The 13842-nt window shown below is 38.0% G+C and overlaps 1 protein-coding gene across 1 annotated transcript; it reads right to left on the bottom strand.

Annotated features, from left to right (window-relative positions):
• Nucleotides 1-1225: 1225 nt before the first annotated feature.
• On the bottom strand, nucleotides 1226-13634 carry mov10b.2 (Mov10 RNA helicase b, tandem duplicate 2). The gene is made up of 22 exons (XM_084138845.1): nucleotides 13192-13634; nucleotides 12993-13098; nucleotides 9773-9969; nucleotides 9353-9591; nucleotides 8979-9228; nucleotides 8605-8730; nucleotides 7916-8075; nucleotides 7674-7828; nucleotides 6761-6937; nucleotides 6510-6657; nucleotides 6193-6360; nucleotides 5864-5961; nucleotides 5664-5761; nucleotides 5436-5534; nucleotides 5102-5204; nucleotides 4344-4461; nucleotides 3426-3617; nucleotides 3226-3297; nucleotides 3003-3128; nucleotides 2743-2831; nucleotides 2531-2646; nucleotides 1226-1917 (listed from the first exon to the last, which is right to left on the bottom strand). Exons 1-22 carry the CDS (start codon nucleotides 13341-13343, stop codon nucleotides 1856-1858), a joined length of 3051 nt encoding a protein of 1016 aa, XP_083994971.1. The 5' UTR covers nucleotides 13344-13634; the 3' UTR covers nucleotides 1226-1855.
• Between the last annotated feature and the right edge of the window lie 208 nt (nucleotides 13635-13842).

The following is a 13842-nucleotide window of genomic DNA, read 5'->3' as shown; positions in this document are numbered from 1 at the left end:
GTGTTTCACTTTCCCTCCAATAATATATTGTTTTAATATCGCGGCGACGTATGTGTGATTACTGGGAACATAATAAAGAAACCTGGACTCGGTCGAGACCAAAAGCCATATTTGGCAAGACCAGTGGCCGAGACCGAGACAAGTCCGAGTCCGAATACCAGCGAGTCCGAGACCATAGAAAAGCGGTCTCGAGTCCAAGACCGGACTCGAGTACTACAGCCCTACTTCTCTGACATTTTAAATGCGATTCTGCATGTTCAATTGGCGAAAAAAGCAGACTGAAAACACATCTGATCCACACTGAAATGTCTGCTGCAGTCTGTCGGTGCGGTGTGAATTGGCCTTAAAGGGATAGTTCTCCCAACAATGAAAATTCTGCCATCATTTTCTCACCCTCATGTTGTTCCAAACCTGAGTTTCTTTGTTCTGTTGAACACAAAAAAGAACACCAAACAGCTGATGCCCAAAATAGCTGCCTTGCATCGAGTGAACAGACTTTCCTTGAAAGGGACTCTGATCTGATAGGTGCTTGTGAATTTTGGGGCGGAGCTATCCAGATAGGGGTGTGATCCTTCTGGGTAGGGGCGTGTTTGTTTTGGTGATTTCAAATATTAAAGGGGTGGTTCAGGATTTTCGACATCGGACCTCATTTTCAAGTGAGCCTGGTTGTTATTCATCAGTGGAGACAGTTTTCAAAAAAATTCATCCAGTCCTTACTTTTGGATAGTTCGCCGGTGCTAGGCTAGCGCGAGTCAACGGCGCACGTTAGCCTGCCATTAAAAACAGTTTTACCCACTCCACAGTACACCAAAAGCAAATAAATTATAACGCCAGACTATCGATGTAAATGTCTATTGAGAGAATAATGTTAGAAATCAAAGTACTCTTGTCAGCGGCAGGTAAATACACTTGGGTGATTGTTATGTGGACCGGCTCTCTCGGTTTCCTAGGTAACCAAATATAACTCCGCCGCTGCTGTAGACTGCTTATAAATACAGGGAACAAATTATAACTAATGCAATGTGATGAAAGGGTAGTTTTATTTCTAACATTATTCTCTCAACAGACATTTACATCGATAGTCTGGAGTTATAATTTATTTGCTAACCCTAACCCCTTTAACAGCATTTCTGAGAAATCGCTTACTACACCTTTAATGGACATCATTTGAAAATATATTATATGTCTGATTGTCTGTGGTTTAATAATCAAAGCACAGCTGAAATCCAAAGAACAAAGGATTTATTAATAAAGGGACTGACAATGTTCAGATAACAATTTGAAACAAAAAATAAACAATTTTATGCAGAGTGAAACAAATTTTTTTTTAATTGATTAGCTTACAATTATGAACAAATTAAGAAAAACGATTTAATGTAAATAGAGCTGGAGGAAGTGTCTAGGGAGAGGGAAGTCTGGGCATCCCTGCTTAGACTGCTGCCCCCGCGACCCGGCCCCGGATAAGCGGTAGAAGATGGATGGATGGATGGATGGATGGATTTAATGTAGAAATCAGAAAGGCAATTTATCAGCAAAAAAATGGTTTATGTATCAGTCCATGTGCTCATATTTTCAAGGTAGATTAAAATATTTTCTGTCATCTGATGTTTTGGCTATAACATGTATCATACATTCTGACTTAAAATGGTTGATGTAGAAATAAAAAGGCACTTTATCGTCAAAAAATTGTGGTTTAAAAATCTTTTTCTTTCTTTTCAGGGTAGATTAAAGTATTTTTGTACAATAAAAATCTTAGTGTGCACCCAGCTTTTAAAAAATGGGAATATCCATGATTTCCATGCTAGCTTCAAAAGAAGGTGTAGAACAGATGTGGCTAGTGAAGACTGGCTCTTTGTTAGTAATCATGTCTCCATTCAGGATTCAGATATTGTTGGACCGCACTCTCCTCAGTTTCCACTAGGGGGTGAAAGAACACAATAGTCAGTTTTTTCCACATCATGCCTTCTTGAAACCATTACTATCAATTTACTATTGTTATATAGGCTATATTATTAGTAGTAATATTTAAATTACTATTGTATTATTACTATTATTCAACTATAAATCACCATAGAACAAGACTGCTGGTAACTTTTCAAATTGAGCAGAAGCTAATTATTTATAGAAAATATTACCGGTAAGTGATATATTTATTTTAAATATAATTTTTAATTGTGATTGAATTCAGTTAGACAAGTTCCTTAAAGTCTTCCTTTATGAAAGAGGGAAGCATTATAATCAGGTGTACATTTTTTTGTTCGCTGACAACCGGTTCTGAAAAAATGGAGGAAAGAGGACAGCCTCCTGTTTGCAATGCATTTGCATTAAGGCAAAACCTTGAAATTTGACACAATGTAATGTTTTTGGCAGAACATGAACAGACATGCATGACTACTCCATGAATTTTCTTTTTTTGAAATGAAGACTTCCCAAGTATTTTAAGGGCATTACACTAAATCAGGTTTAATTTTCCATCCCAAGAAAGATTATTTCTGAAATCTACAGTAACCAGTAAAGTAGCCTGTCTCACCACTCTCATCGTCAAAGTTGAGAGCAAGAAGACGCTTTTCAACCTCCTCTATGCCCTCTACATTGGTAAAGGGAAGACCGGTGTAACCTCCCTCCTCCGAGCAGAAGTCAATAAACCTATTAAAATACAAAAGACACACACATCATTTAGTCAGTTCCTCATCAGGGTTTGCATTTCATCCATGTGTAAGTTGCAAGTGTACAGTATTATACCGGCCCCAGATTTCATCTGTCCGCAGAATGAAGGGGTTTCCCACCATGATGAACAGGGATTTCGCTCTTGTCACCGCAACATTGAATCTCTAAAGAGCAAGACATGAATTGAACAAATTCAAGACTAAAGTGTGTTTTAGCACGTTGTTACAGAAATAGCATATTCACAATGTATCACACAACTTAGTTCAAGTTCACATCATGTTGTGATATTACACTACCCTTTTAAAGTTTGGGGTCTGTAAGATTGGGGTCTGTACCTTCTCATTCTTGAGAAACCCAATATTGAATGTTTCATCCAAAGTGATGTGTTCCTTGCTGCTGCGAACAGCTGACACCATGATGACTTTCCTCTCTTGGCCTTGAAACTCCTCCACGGAACCAACCTACACAACACACCGAGCACACAAAGGGAGACGGATATCATTTTGTGTTCACCTGTCCTAATTTAAGATAAAAAGCCATACCAGAGTGTCTATTAACTTTAAGGTCGTTAATGCACATGCACTTTTGGAGGTCCTCTTCTGATCTGATGGCCCGCCTGATCTTCTCCACCTATGAAATCAAACCCCAGAGAAAGTAAAGTGATGGTACAGACCATCAGAGATTCAAGAGAATTGTCAGGATATTTTTAACTGCTATTTTTTGGTGACAGAATAGGGCTGTCCAAGAGCAGGCTCCACCTGTTTCCTGTAGGGGGCGATAATGCCGATTTCTCTTGGGGAGATTCTGGAGATTCCCCTCTTGGCCTGTGTCAGGAGCAGCTTCTTCAGGTAATCTATGATGATATCGATTTCAAAGGTGTTAAAGAATGAGGGGCTGTTCGACTCTCTTTCATCCTTCCCAGGAACTCCATGGAAAATCACAGGAAATCCCTGGGGGGTAAAAAAAAAAACATGAAATCTACAAGGAAACTGATTTATACGGAAGAGGATTAGGGCCAGGCAATGATAAAAAAAGTTGTGTTTCGAGAAAAAAACTCGTTAAATTTCGAGAAAAAAAAGTCAAAGTAATCGTGAGAATAAACTCGTTAAATTTCGAGAATAAAGTCGTTGTGTTTCGAGAAAAAAAGTCGAAATGAAATGTAGAGAATAACGCATTCGATCAGTGTTCATTGCATAGCCTACTGATATGAACCTCATCGAGGTTTCGTGGTTTCCCTGGATGGACTTACTGAAAGAAAGTCTAAAATATAGCTTGCTAAGTGATCCAACTCTGCCATGTCCTCTATCAGTAGGCTATGCAGTGAACACTGATCAAATGCGTTATTCTCTACATTTCATTTCGACTTTTTTTTTCTCGAAACACAACGACTTTATTCTCGAAATGTAATGAGTTTATTCTCAAGATTGTATTTCGAGGTTTTTTTCTAGAAATTTAACGAGTTTTTTCTCGAAACACAACGACTTTATTCTCGATATTTAATGAGTTTATTCTCAAGATTGTATTTTGACTTTTTTTCTCGAAATTTAACGAGTTTAATCTCGCATTATAATGACTTTAATCTCGAGATGGTTTTATTTTTTTATTATTGCCTGGCCCTAATCCTCTTCCGTAGATTTAACTATAGTGACTAAAGTGCTGTTTGATATGTCTCATACTCTTTTGGGCAGGTACTCCCAAGTGCAGTACTGGTTAGAGCTGATCTCATTTGCACATGCCTTCAACTCCCCATCATAGAACAACTCATTAGGAACCTTCAGAATGGATGGATGAGACCTGAAGAGAGAGAGAGAGAGAGAGAGAGACTATGAGTGCACACTATGGCATCTATGTCATTTTAAAATTGGTCCTAGAAATGCACAATATTAAAATTTTTATGGTATGGCTGAAAATGAATGTGGAAGAAATGTTATCTTTAAGGTGTGTGTGACCATCATATGGCGGTAAAAGAGCACACACAAACCTTAATCTAATATGGAATTGTATTGGAATGTTAAAGAGTGTTGGTATGTGACAGGCGGGCCTCCACTCAATGATAAAATATGATGAACAAGTCTAATAATATTCCACATATGGTTGAAAATACCATCATTGGCCTAGAGAGATAACATTAGACTATAAGAGTTAAGACTATAAAAAAAGAAGGATGCCCTCTCCTCAATGATAGACTCGGTGTGACTGTTTGACTGCTGCAAGAAAATAAACCTCATCAAATATAACTGGAAATGTTTATCTCTTATTCAGGAAGTTATTTTGATTAAATATTACAAGAGCACATGCATTTTATAAAAATAATAATAATGATGTACATGGGTAAATATATTTTTAATAAATACTGCCAAATTCCATACAAATAAGAATAGTCCATTTTGATTTCATGTTCACTTTAAGAACTAAGCACACCGGTGTGTCCTACCTGTAGTTCAGAAGGAGTTTGGTGACGTAGCGTTTGTCAAACTCAATGTCATCTTTCTTATAAAGATCATTCTGTGTCATCAGCCTCTCCAGCAAAGAGACATCTAAAGGAAAGACACACAACTCCAGATTACAATACATAATGATAAAACACACCATTTTGCTTATCCCTCCATATTTTTCTTTACAACAGTCATGATTTAGCGATTGTTAAAGGTTAGATGGTAAACAATAACAATACTATTTTCTGGGAATTCATTGGGAACATAATTTTAACATGAAACTAATTAGCTTATAGGTCGAGTGAATGATGTCTGTATATATGTGCATCTCACCAAACCCATGATTAATGGCAAGAGGAGATCTCAGGATTGGTCCCAGTTGCTTGGGATCTCCAGCCAAAACAAGCTGCCCGGTCTCTGCATTCAGCAGTCCTAAACACACCCAATGAGACAATGTAATGATAATCTTAAAAACGGATCTCACTACTATAAGACTTTTACTACAGTACATATTGGAAACATAAAGAGCAAACACGCATCTGAGCGAGAGTGGTTGCCCACCTGCCACACTGATGATGGTCTCTGACTCCACAGCATGGCCTGCCTCATCCACAAAGATGTGAGAAAAATGATCCACAGGAACACCCCCTGTGACCAGCCTACCAACACAGACACAGTGTTTACTGACTGCTGTAAATTATATCTGTGAGAGAAATTTTAGTTTATTGCATTTGTAGATGCCCTTGGATGATGCCCTTCACCTGCCTGCGGTGACTATAGTGCTGACCAGGATCTTGTAGGACATTAGATCCTCTTTACATGGGAAAATAATCATCTGTCCCTCCACATTGCAGTTGTTCTAAACACAAACACACACACGGACAATCAAAATAAAAACTATAATCAAACTCGCATATAGTAACTCCATATAGCATTTGGTCACTTAATAATACATGAATTTCACTGCATTAAATAAAGTGTGACTAAAAAAATCTTGTCTTTATTAAAAAATATATTTTTTTGTTTATATATATATATATATATATATATATATATATATATATATATAATTTTTTCTGTATTCACTAACCTTTAGAATTTTAGGGATGTCTTTTGGATCGCGTGAACTAGCGTAGAGTCTGTATATTTTACGTGCATCAACATGTTGACTAGTGATCAACTTTTCACAGAGTTGATCAGCCGCACTGTTAGAAGGAGCGCAAGCTAGGATATAGGCATCAGGTATATTCTTCTCCACCTGAGAGATGTTGAGAAACAAACAGAAAGAGTGACTGAATGCATTAGCTATTACACCAACATCTTTCATGCAGGCAAGTATAATACCAAATAACATTTTCATGCTGACCCGGTGGGGATGTGTTTACTTTGGTGTATAACCAGTTTTACCTGTTTGATGGCCTCTACTATCGTGACGGTTTTACCAGTGCCAGGAGGTCCAAACACAAGGTACGGTGCCGGCTTGGACGTACCGGCCACGATGTTACATACAGCGCTGTACTGTTCAGGGTTCCTCTCAAGCTGTTGATCAAAGAGTCTATAGACACACATTGTGCTGAAACACTCAATGTTTCCCTCTGAAGGTTTAACAGCATAATAATATTAATAGCATATTAATAGCACTTCTGGGTCTTACTGACCTCAGTGCAGGTGGAGACACAGGGGTCACTGTCCTTGAGCCCACGGGGAACAGCACATCTCTGAGGTTGTGCTGGACCGCCATGTGTACGGCTCTGTGTTGCAGTCTTAATGGGAGACGATTCACTGTGAATTCCACACGGAATTTCATCTTATCTATGAATACGTGGTCAGTGAACCTTAACACACACACAACAAACACAAGTTCAATGAATAGACATCTCTTGATGAATTTGACTGATTACACTGCCCTGCTTCTTGAAAAAAATATCTGGTGATTTGCAAAAAAGACCTAAGATTACCTAATTTGATGATGCTGAGTTTAAAAATCTCAATAAAAACTTTCCATCATGTACAGTTAAAAAAAATAAAATAATAATAAAAAAAAAAAAATATATATATATATAGATAGATTATATATGTCTCAGCTTTAATGCATTACAAAAGCAGTGAAATGTCAAGTTTCGACAAAAGGAAGTATTCAAAATTTATCATTTCACATACAAACTGCATAAGAATGAAAATATACATGCCGAATACTCCATTTAATGCTCAAGAACTTTACATAAACACAAGTTTATAAATAAATAAGTAAAACACCCACAGATGTAACAGATAACCTCTGGGCCATGTTTGCATTAAACTTGGATTGTGTCAAACATGTAAAAATCGGCTGAGAATTTAACAAATAGTTCTAACTTGCTCAGGGGAAGATAAGAATCATGTCTTTGTGGCAGTTTTTCTGGTGTTTAAGTGATAATGCAAGACTTCTTCACCTTACAAATGGTTGTTGAAAGCAAAAATGCTTCGAAATCATATTTTGTGAGGAAGTGTGTGTGCTAGAGCAAAACAGGCCTCATTTTTGGTTTTCCACACACAACATGTATTGTATGAAATCACACTCATAGATCATACCTTCTGGAGAAGCCCAGTCTGACTTGATCCAGTTCCACTCTGTGGACGTAGCCCTTGTATTTGGTCACAGTTGAGGAACTGACCTCCTCACTCTTGGTAAGAAGCAGGTGATCTCCCCTCAGGACTGATGGCCTGTTCTCTGATACACCAGGGAGCTTTAACACATGAAATACACAGACAGACCTCAAAAACTTTACTATCTCCAACACAGGAGATGCTTTAAAAAAGACATTTCCACTCACGTTTAAGACCAGTAGTCTTTTGTCAGTGTCCCTGAATAAGGTGATTTGCTCTCTGTTGTATCTCTTGATGTCCACATGCATCTGACATTCCTCCAGGTGCAGCAGTAAATCAAAGCGTTCGGCATAATTATGGAAGCTCAGCGGACTCTGCAGTAATGACCTAGACATCAAACACATTAAGGAATATTAATAACTATATACTATATCACACCAAGGGACACACAAAATAAGTATGGAACATATGAAACACACAGGAGTGTGTATATATATATATATATATATATATATATATATACTTTGCTCAAGGAATTTGTGGGCAAACATGACACAATGCCAAGGTCACAGGTTCAATTCCCAGGGAATTCATGAACTGCTACATTTTTTTTCAGTCCATATTCCATTTTTAAATCCATATTCACCAACAAATGGGAAGCTGCACCCTTGATAACATCCCTAAAACTGGTCTCAAACCAGTTCTACATGGCATAATTGGACATTTGAAGGACACTAACTGAAGTCTATCAGCATATTAGAATGGTTTCTGAAGGATCATCCATTCTGGGTGGATGGATGGATCCATTCTGTCCATTCTGGACGTTCCTACCATCACAGGAATAAATTACATTCTACATAAAAATAGAAAAAAGTTCTTTTAAATGGTAATAATATTTCACTTGAATGACACTTACTGAAGTTCCTGCAACTCTCCTCTGAGGATCCGGTCATCTTTCATGAGTTTTGCCAGCACTGGGACGTCAGGAGGAGGAGTGTATTTCCCCAGTGGCAGAACATTTACAAGAAAGTTCTGAACATAACTACAGGATTGAAAAACACATGGAGATACACACATATAAATAAAAGCATAAATAAAGCTAAAATATCAATTTACATTTCCATAACTTTAAGGAGCAGGACTAAATAATTCAAATTATTATAATTTTTTATTTATCATTTCTTTAATTTTCATTCTACATTTTTTTTTAAGAATAACTTTCATAATATTTGATATTTTATGTACAATTAAACATTCATCATATAATACCATGTGTGATGTTTCTCTTACCCTTCAGGTGGAACACCCTCGTCCACTCTACAGTTTTCGGGTTCAGAGATGTTGAGTCTCAGGGGTTTGTATGGTTCGGTAGGACCCAGTAGTGCTGCAAGCTTAGTCCTGTACTCGGCCTCAATGAAGCGCACAATGTGGAAGGGACGGGTGGTGGGCTGGGTGTTCTGCTTAAACTCAAATGCCAGAGTAGCTGAATAAACTCCAATATGACTGCATTTGAATCTCACAATCACCTCATACTTCTCACCTATTTAAAAAAAGAAAGAGTTAACCTTCACTTCTGATAGATCACATTTAAGGAGTCAAACCAGAATATATATATATATCCAAATGTAACCTCCATTGGATCAGTACGTCAAGGCCACACTCACGTGGTTCCAGACGGTGTGGATTGTTGCGTGCGACTTTCCTGCTGTCTTCCAGAGTGAAACACTGCAGCCAGTGAAGAGCAGTGTAGTAAGTGAAATACACGGCCTCTTGACCCGTGTTCTCCACAAACAGCTTCAGCTCATAAACTTCTGCCCGCTCCACAGAGATCTGGATCTTTCCATCCTTCATATACAGCTCTGAGGACACCCGCACCCCATGCTTATCAGCTATAAAATGTGACCTGTTAAAGAGAAGAGCAAAACTACGGATTTGTGATGTTATTGTATAAAAAAGCACTTACAAGATCCAATTGCAATTTTCACATTTATGAGATAATAATAAAATAAATTCTAATTATTATTTGCCTATGTGTTACATCCAGTCTGAGTAAAGGACAAAATGTATGAAGTGTACCAGCTCACCTGTCTGTACTTTTCAATCGCTGTAGGATGTCTTTCGCCAATCTTCTCCTTCCTCTGACTCCACCCTCTGGCCCTGGACCGGAGGCCTCCTGGCCGCTAGATGGCGGCGGTGAGCTAGCATTACTCGGAGCGGGAGTAGCTTGGTTTTGCTGTCTTCGACAGCGTCTGAACCATTGATCATGCAGCCTCACCCGAACCTGGATGGACCTTTTTCATGAGTGCACTACATCTAAGCTGCATCACATTTTTTGCTTAATCTCAAACCACATTAAACAATAACAGCCAGTCTACATAAATAATACATTTTAAACTGAGCAAAGAAAAAAAATGTATGTTTTTCAACTCTCCATATACATAAAACTTCCAGTCAGTGAGAAAGAGTAGCCTTTCCTTGTATTCTATGCCAAGGTGTGTTGTAACACTATATTGTCATAATGAGAATCTGCAAATAAATAGCCTACTATAGGCTTTTCAGCTAATTCCTGTTAGGGAATTTTGGTAACACTTCACAATAAGGTTCATTAGTTAACTGAACAATACTTCTACAGCATTTATTCATCTTAATATTAATTTCAACATTTACTAATACATGATTAAAATCAAAGGTTGTATTACCTTCTAATTTGCTAGTGAGGTTATATTTTGGTCACTTGTTTAGCCAAAAAGCTACAGCAAAAAATATGATTGGAATTTTGGAATTTTAATTCTAATTCTGAAAAACAAGCATTATTGTAAGGGTTTTGAACTGGGTGTTTGAAACCAGCATTTAAAACCTCTGCTAGAGGAAACTATATCTGACTTTTCATGAGTTCACCCTTACATCGGATATAGAAAAGAATGCATATTTGGTGTCCTGTCTGAGTGAGGGGAGGGTTTCAAGCTCAGAATTTGGCCCAATCACAGATTATTTAATAGTTTCAGATGACCCAGAATTCAGCCTTAAAAATGTCCTGCTGATTAGAGTATTTACATGGCTTGTTGACACATGATCTCCCCTGCTGAAAAATTAACGAAGTCCATGTTGGTCCAGGCTGGTTTATGTTAGTCTAGCTGGTGTACCAGCACATTAATGCTGTTCTCAAGCTAAACTGAGCTGGTGTACCTGGTCCAGGCACTCCCACTTCCCATGCTGGTGGTTACAAAAAATAAGTATGCTTATAGCCTACTTCAAGTTCATTTTTATTAAGTATACTTAAGTAAAGTTCATGTATATTTTTAAGTATAGGCTACTTTATAAGTGTATACTAATATCAATGTACTAGAAGTATACTAGGGACTAAATTGGCCCACTTTTTAGAGTATACTTTAAGTGTAACATTAGTAAACTTTGAGTACACAACTAGTTTAAAACTTAAAAGTTTATTGTTTGTACTGCAACTATAGCCTATACTACAAGTGAACTTATAGGTATACTGATAGTTTACTAGTCATAGGCTATACTTGTAGCACATTATTTAGTTCATGCTAGTAGGCCTACACTTAGTATACTCTTTAAAGTCCATGTCTGAACTCTGTGTTTGTGTCAAGATTCCTGTCTTGTGTTCCCCTTTTCTTGTGTGGACCTTTTGTTATTTCCTGTCTTGTGCCATGGTTTGTAGTTCTTTGTAGTTTTTTTCTGTTGATTAGTCTTCAGGTGTGTCTTGTTAACTTGTTAAGCTTGTTTGCCCCTGCATTTAAACCCCTGTGTTTCCTGGTCAGGCCTTGTCCAACATGGATGTATGTTTGGTGTGTCTCATTTTGTTCTCGGTTCCCTGGTCAGTGTTATGGTTTTGTTTGTTTAATTTTTTAAGAAACTTTTATTCAAATAAAATTTGCATTTGGATCCAGCTCTCCCTTCCCCTTCTTGAGTTCACCCTGCGTTACAGTTTGTTTTATGGGGAATTTCCATTAACATAATGCATTTTTAATGTAACTGTATATTAAATCTCCTAACCCTACGCCTGAACACACCCCTCACAGAAAACTTTATGCATTTTGAAATTTTTTTTTTTTAAATTGTGGGCTTTATAAGCTGTTTTCTTAACCCTTGTATGGTGTTCGGGTCTGTTGGACCTGTTTTCATTTTTAATCAAAAGAAAAATTATACAATTAATTATTTTTTCAAACTGAGACTCATTGGCCTTGGCTCATTTTCTGTGAGGAATATATATCAGAACACATTTTCAATGAAAACACACTGTACACCCCCCCTACACATTTATATTACACACAGGATGTTCGGGTCCACTGGACCCGGGGCTAATAAAAGTGTGGAAATTGTAGGTCCTGTGTACCTTTACTCTGTCCTCCTCCTGTCAGGGCCTGCTGTTAGTGTGTGTATGTTCTTGTATATGGTTTATGAGTACACAAATTTGTATAATGACATGGGTATTACAACGTAAACATGGTTTATGACGACATCTGTGTCCTCATACTAAAACATACTAAATGGTGTTTTTTGAAATTCAAAAAATGCCAAAAGTTGTCTGTGATTGGTAGGTTTAGGGGTAGGGTTAGTGTAGGGGGATAGATTATACAGTTTGTACATTAGAAAAAACATTATGCCTATGGAGAGTGACCGTACACCACATATCCAAGTGAGTGTGTGTGTGTGTGTGTGTGTGTGCGTGTGGGGGGGGTGTGGGGGGGGGGGGGGGGGGGGGGGGTGTTGTGTGTGTGTTGTGGGTGTGTGTATGTGTGTGCATGAGTGTGTGTATGCGTGCGTGTGAGAGAGAGATTGTGTGTAAGTGTGAAAGAGTGCAAAAGTGAGTTTTGTTTCTACCCCTGCCATTTCCACATGAGGTTGCAATTCTTAAATGTGATCTAACAAAGGTAAAGATAAAATATTAACCATAAATGCTGTTTATATTGCTTGTAATTGGGATGAAGTAAACATCTGTTGAGTATTTTAACATAACATTTTTGATTGTGTTGAATTAAAAACCCAAAAATGCAGCGGGTCCACCAGACCCACGAACACTGGCTGAGTAACAAAAATATGAACACCACACAAGGGTTAAAGGGAGAAAAGAAAAGATTCCCCCCCGAAATGTTGTATTGCCAACGGTCAAATTTCCATCCTTGTGGCTAGCTACATTTTGTCCCCACAACATACAGCAGGGTTTACCAGGACCTTTACAAGACTAATCCACTGATACTGAAAATACATAGCCTATAAACTACTTCAAACGGGCATAAATCATCTGGCTGACTGGCAGCCAGTGGTAATAAGGTTTCTTACATTGCTGTTAAAGAAAACGTGACCTGTTCTGGAAAGACGCGCTTTGTTGCCATTTCTCAATGCATAGATGATTCTAGAGAAGTTTGGATCTTTGACACGACCGTCCCTGTTAAGACAAATGTACAACTGATGATGCACTTGTTCATTTAACTGACAATTAATAAAAACGTCCACTGATGTGCATTTTTCATTGTTTTACCTGTCTCGGAACTCTTCGTTGTAGATGTCTCTGAGTGTGTGTCTGTCAGTAATGGATCTCCTGTTTGTTTCCTCTAACATCTCTATGAAATCCAATCCAATTGCGCGCACAGCGGCTATAGAGAGATAATTACTCCTGTTTCTTCTGTTCATTCTGTTTAATACCTAAAGCTCTCAGGTCACTTACTATCACAGAAACAGAATGAACGGTTTACAACCAGACTCTCTCATATGAACCAGGCACAGGATTTTCAGCGGAAGAGTTATTTTCAGACAAAACGAAACTTAAGCTTATGGTTAAACCTGCAGGGTAGCCTACTTTAATGATGATACGCATCTATCCCACATGTGTAAGGGAAAATATTGTATGAAGTGTAGAAGACGATAATACTCCTAAAACAAGAGTTGCAGAATTATTTAAATAAACTTTAAACAATACGGTATATGGTTCAGAGGGACACGCGCCACCTGTCGACCAGAGAGCAGCACTACAGATAGACGGAAGGTCAACCCTTGGGCTTGGCATATTCACATTCACAATCAAGTCTGCATATAAGGTAAATAAAGACTTTAGACCCAGTGAGGATTATTGCCTGACGACAATGTCACATGACTGCCCTGCTGAAAAACAAAAACACTTAAACAAGACTGG

The sequence above is a fragment of the Abramis brama genome (assembly GCF_963993115.1).
Source record: "Abramis brama genome assembly, chromosome: 16".
Classification (NCBI taxonomy): domain Eukaryota; kingdom Metazoa; phylum Chordata; class Actinopteri; order Cypriniformes; family Leuciscidae; genus Abramis; species Abramis brama.
The sequence above is the reverse complement of the archived record's forward strand: the minus strand, read 5'-3'. Positions and strand labels throughout refer to the sequence as shown.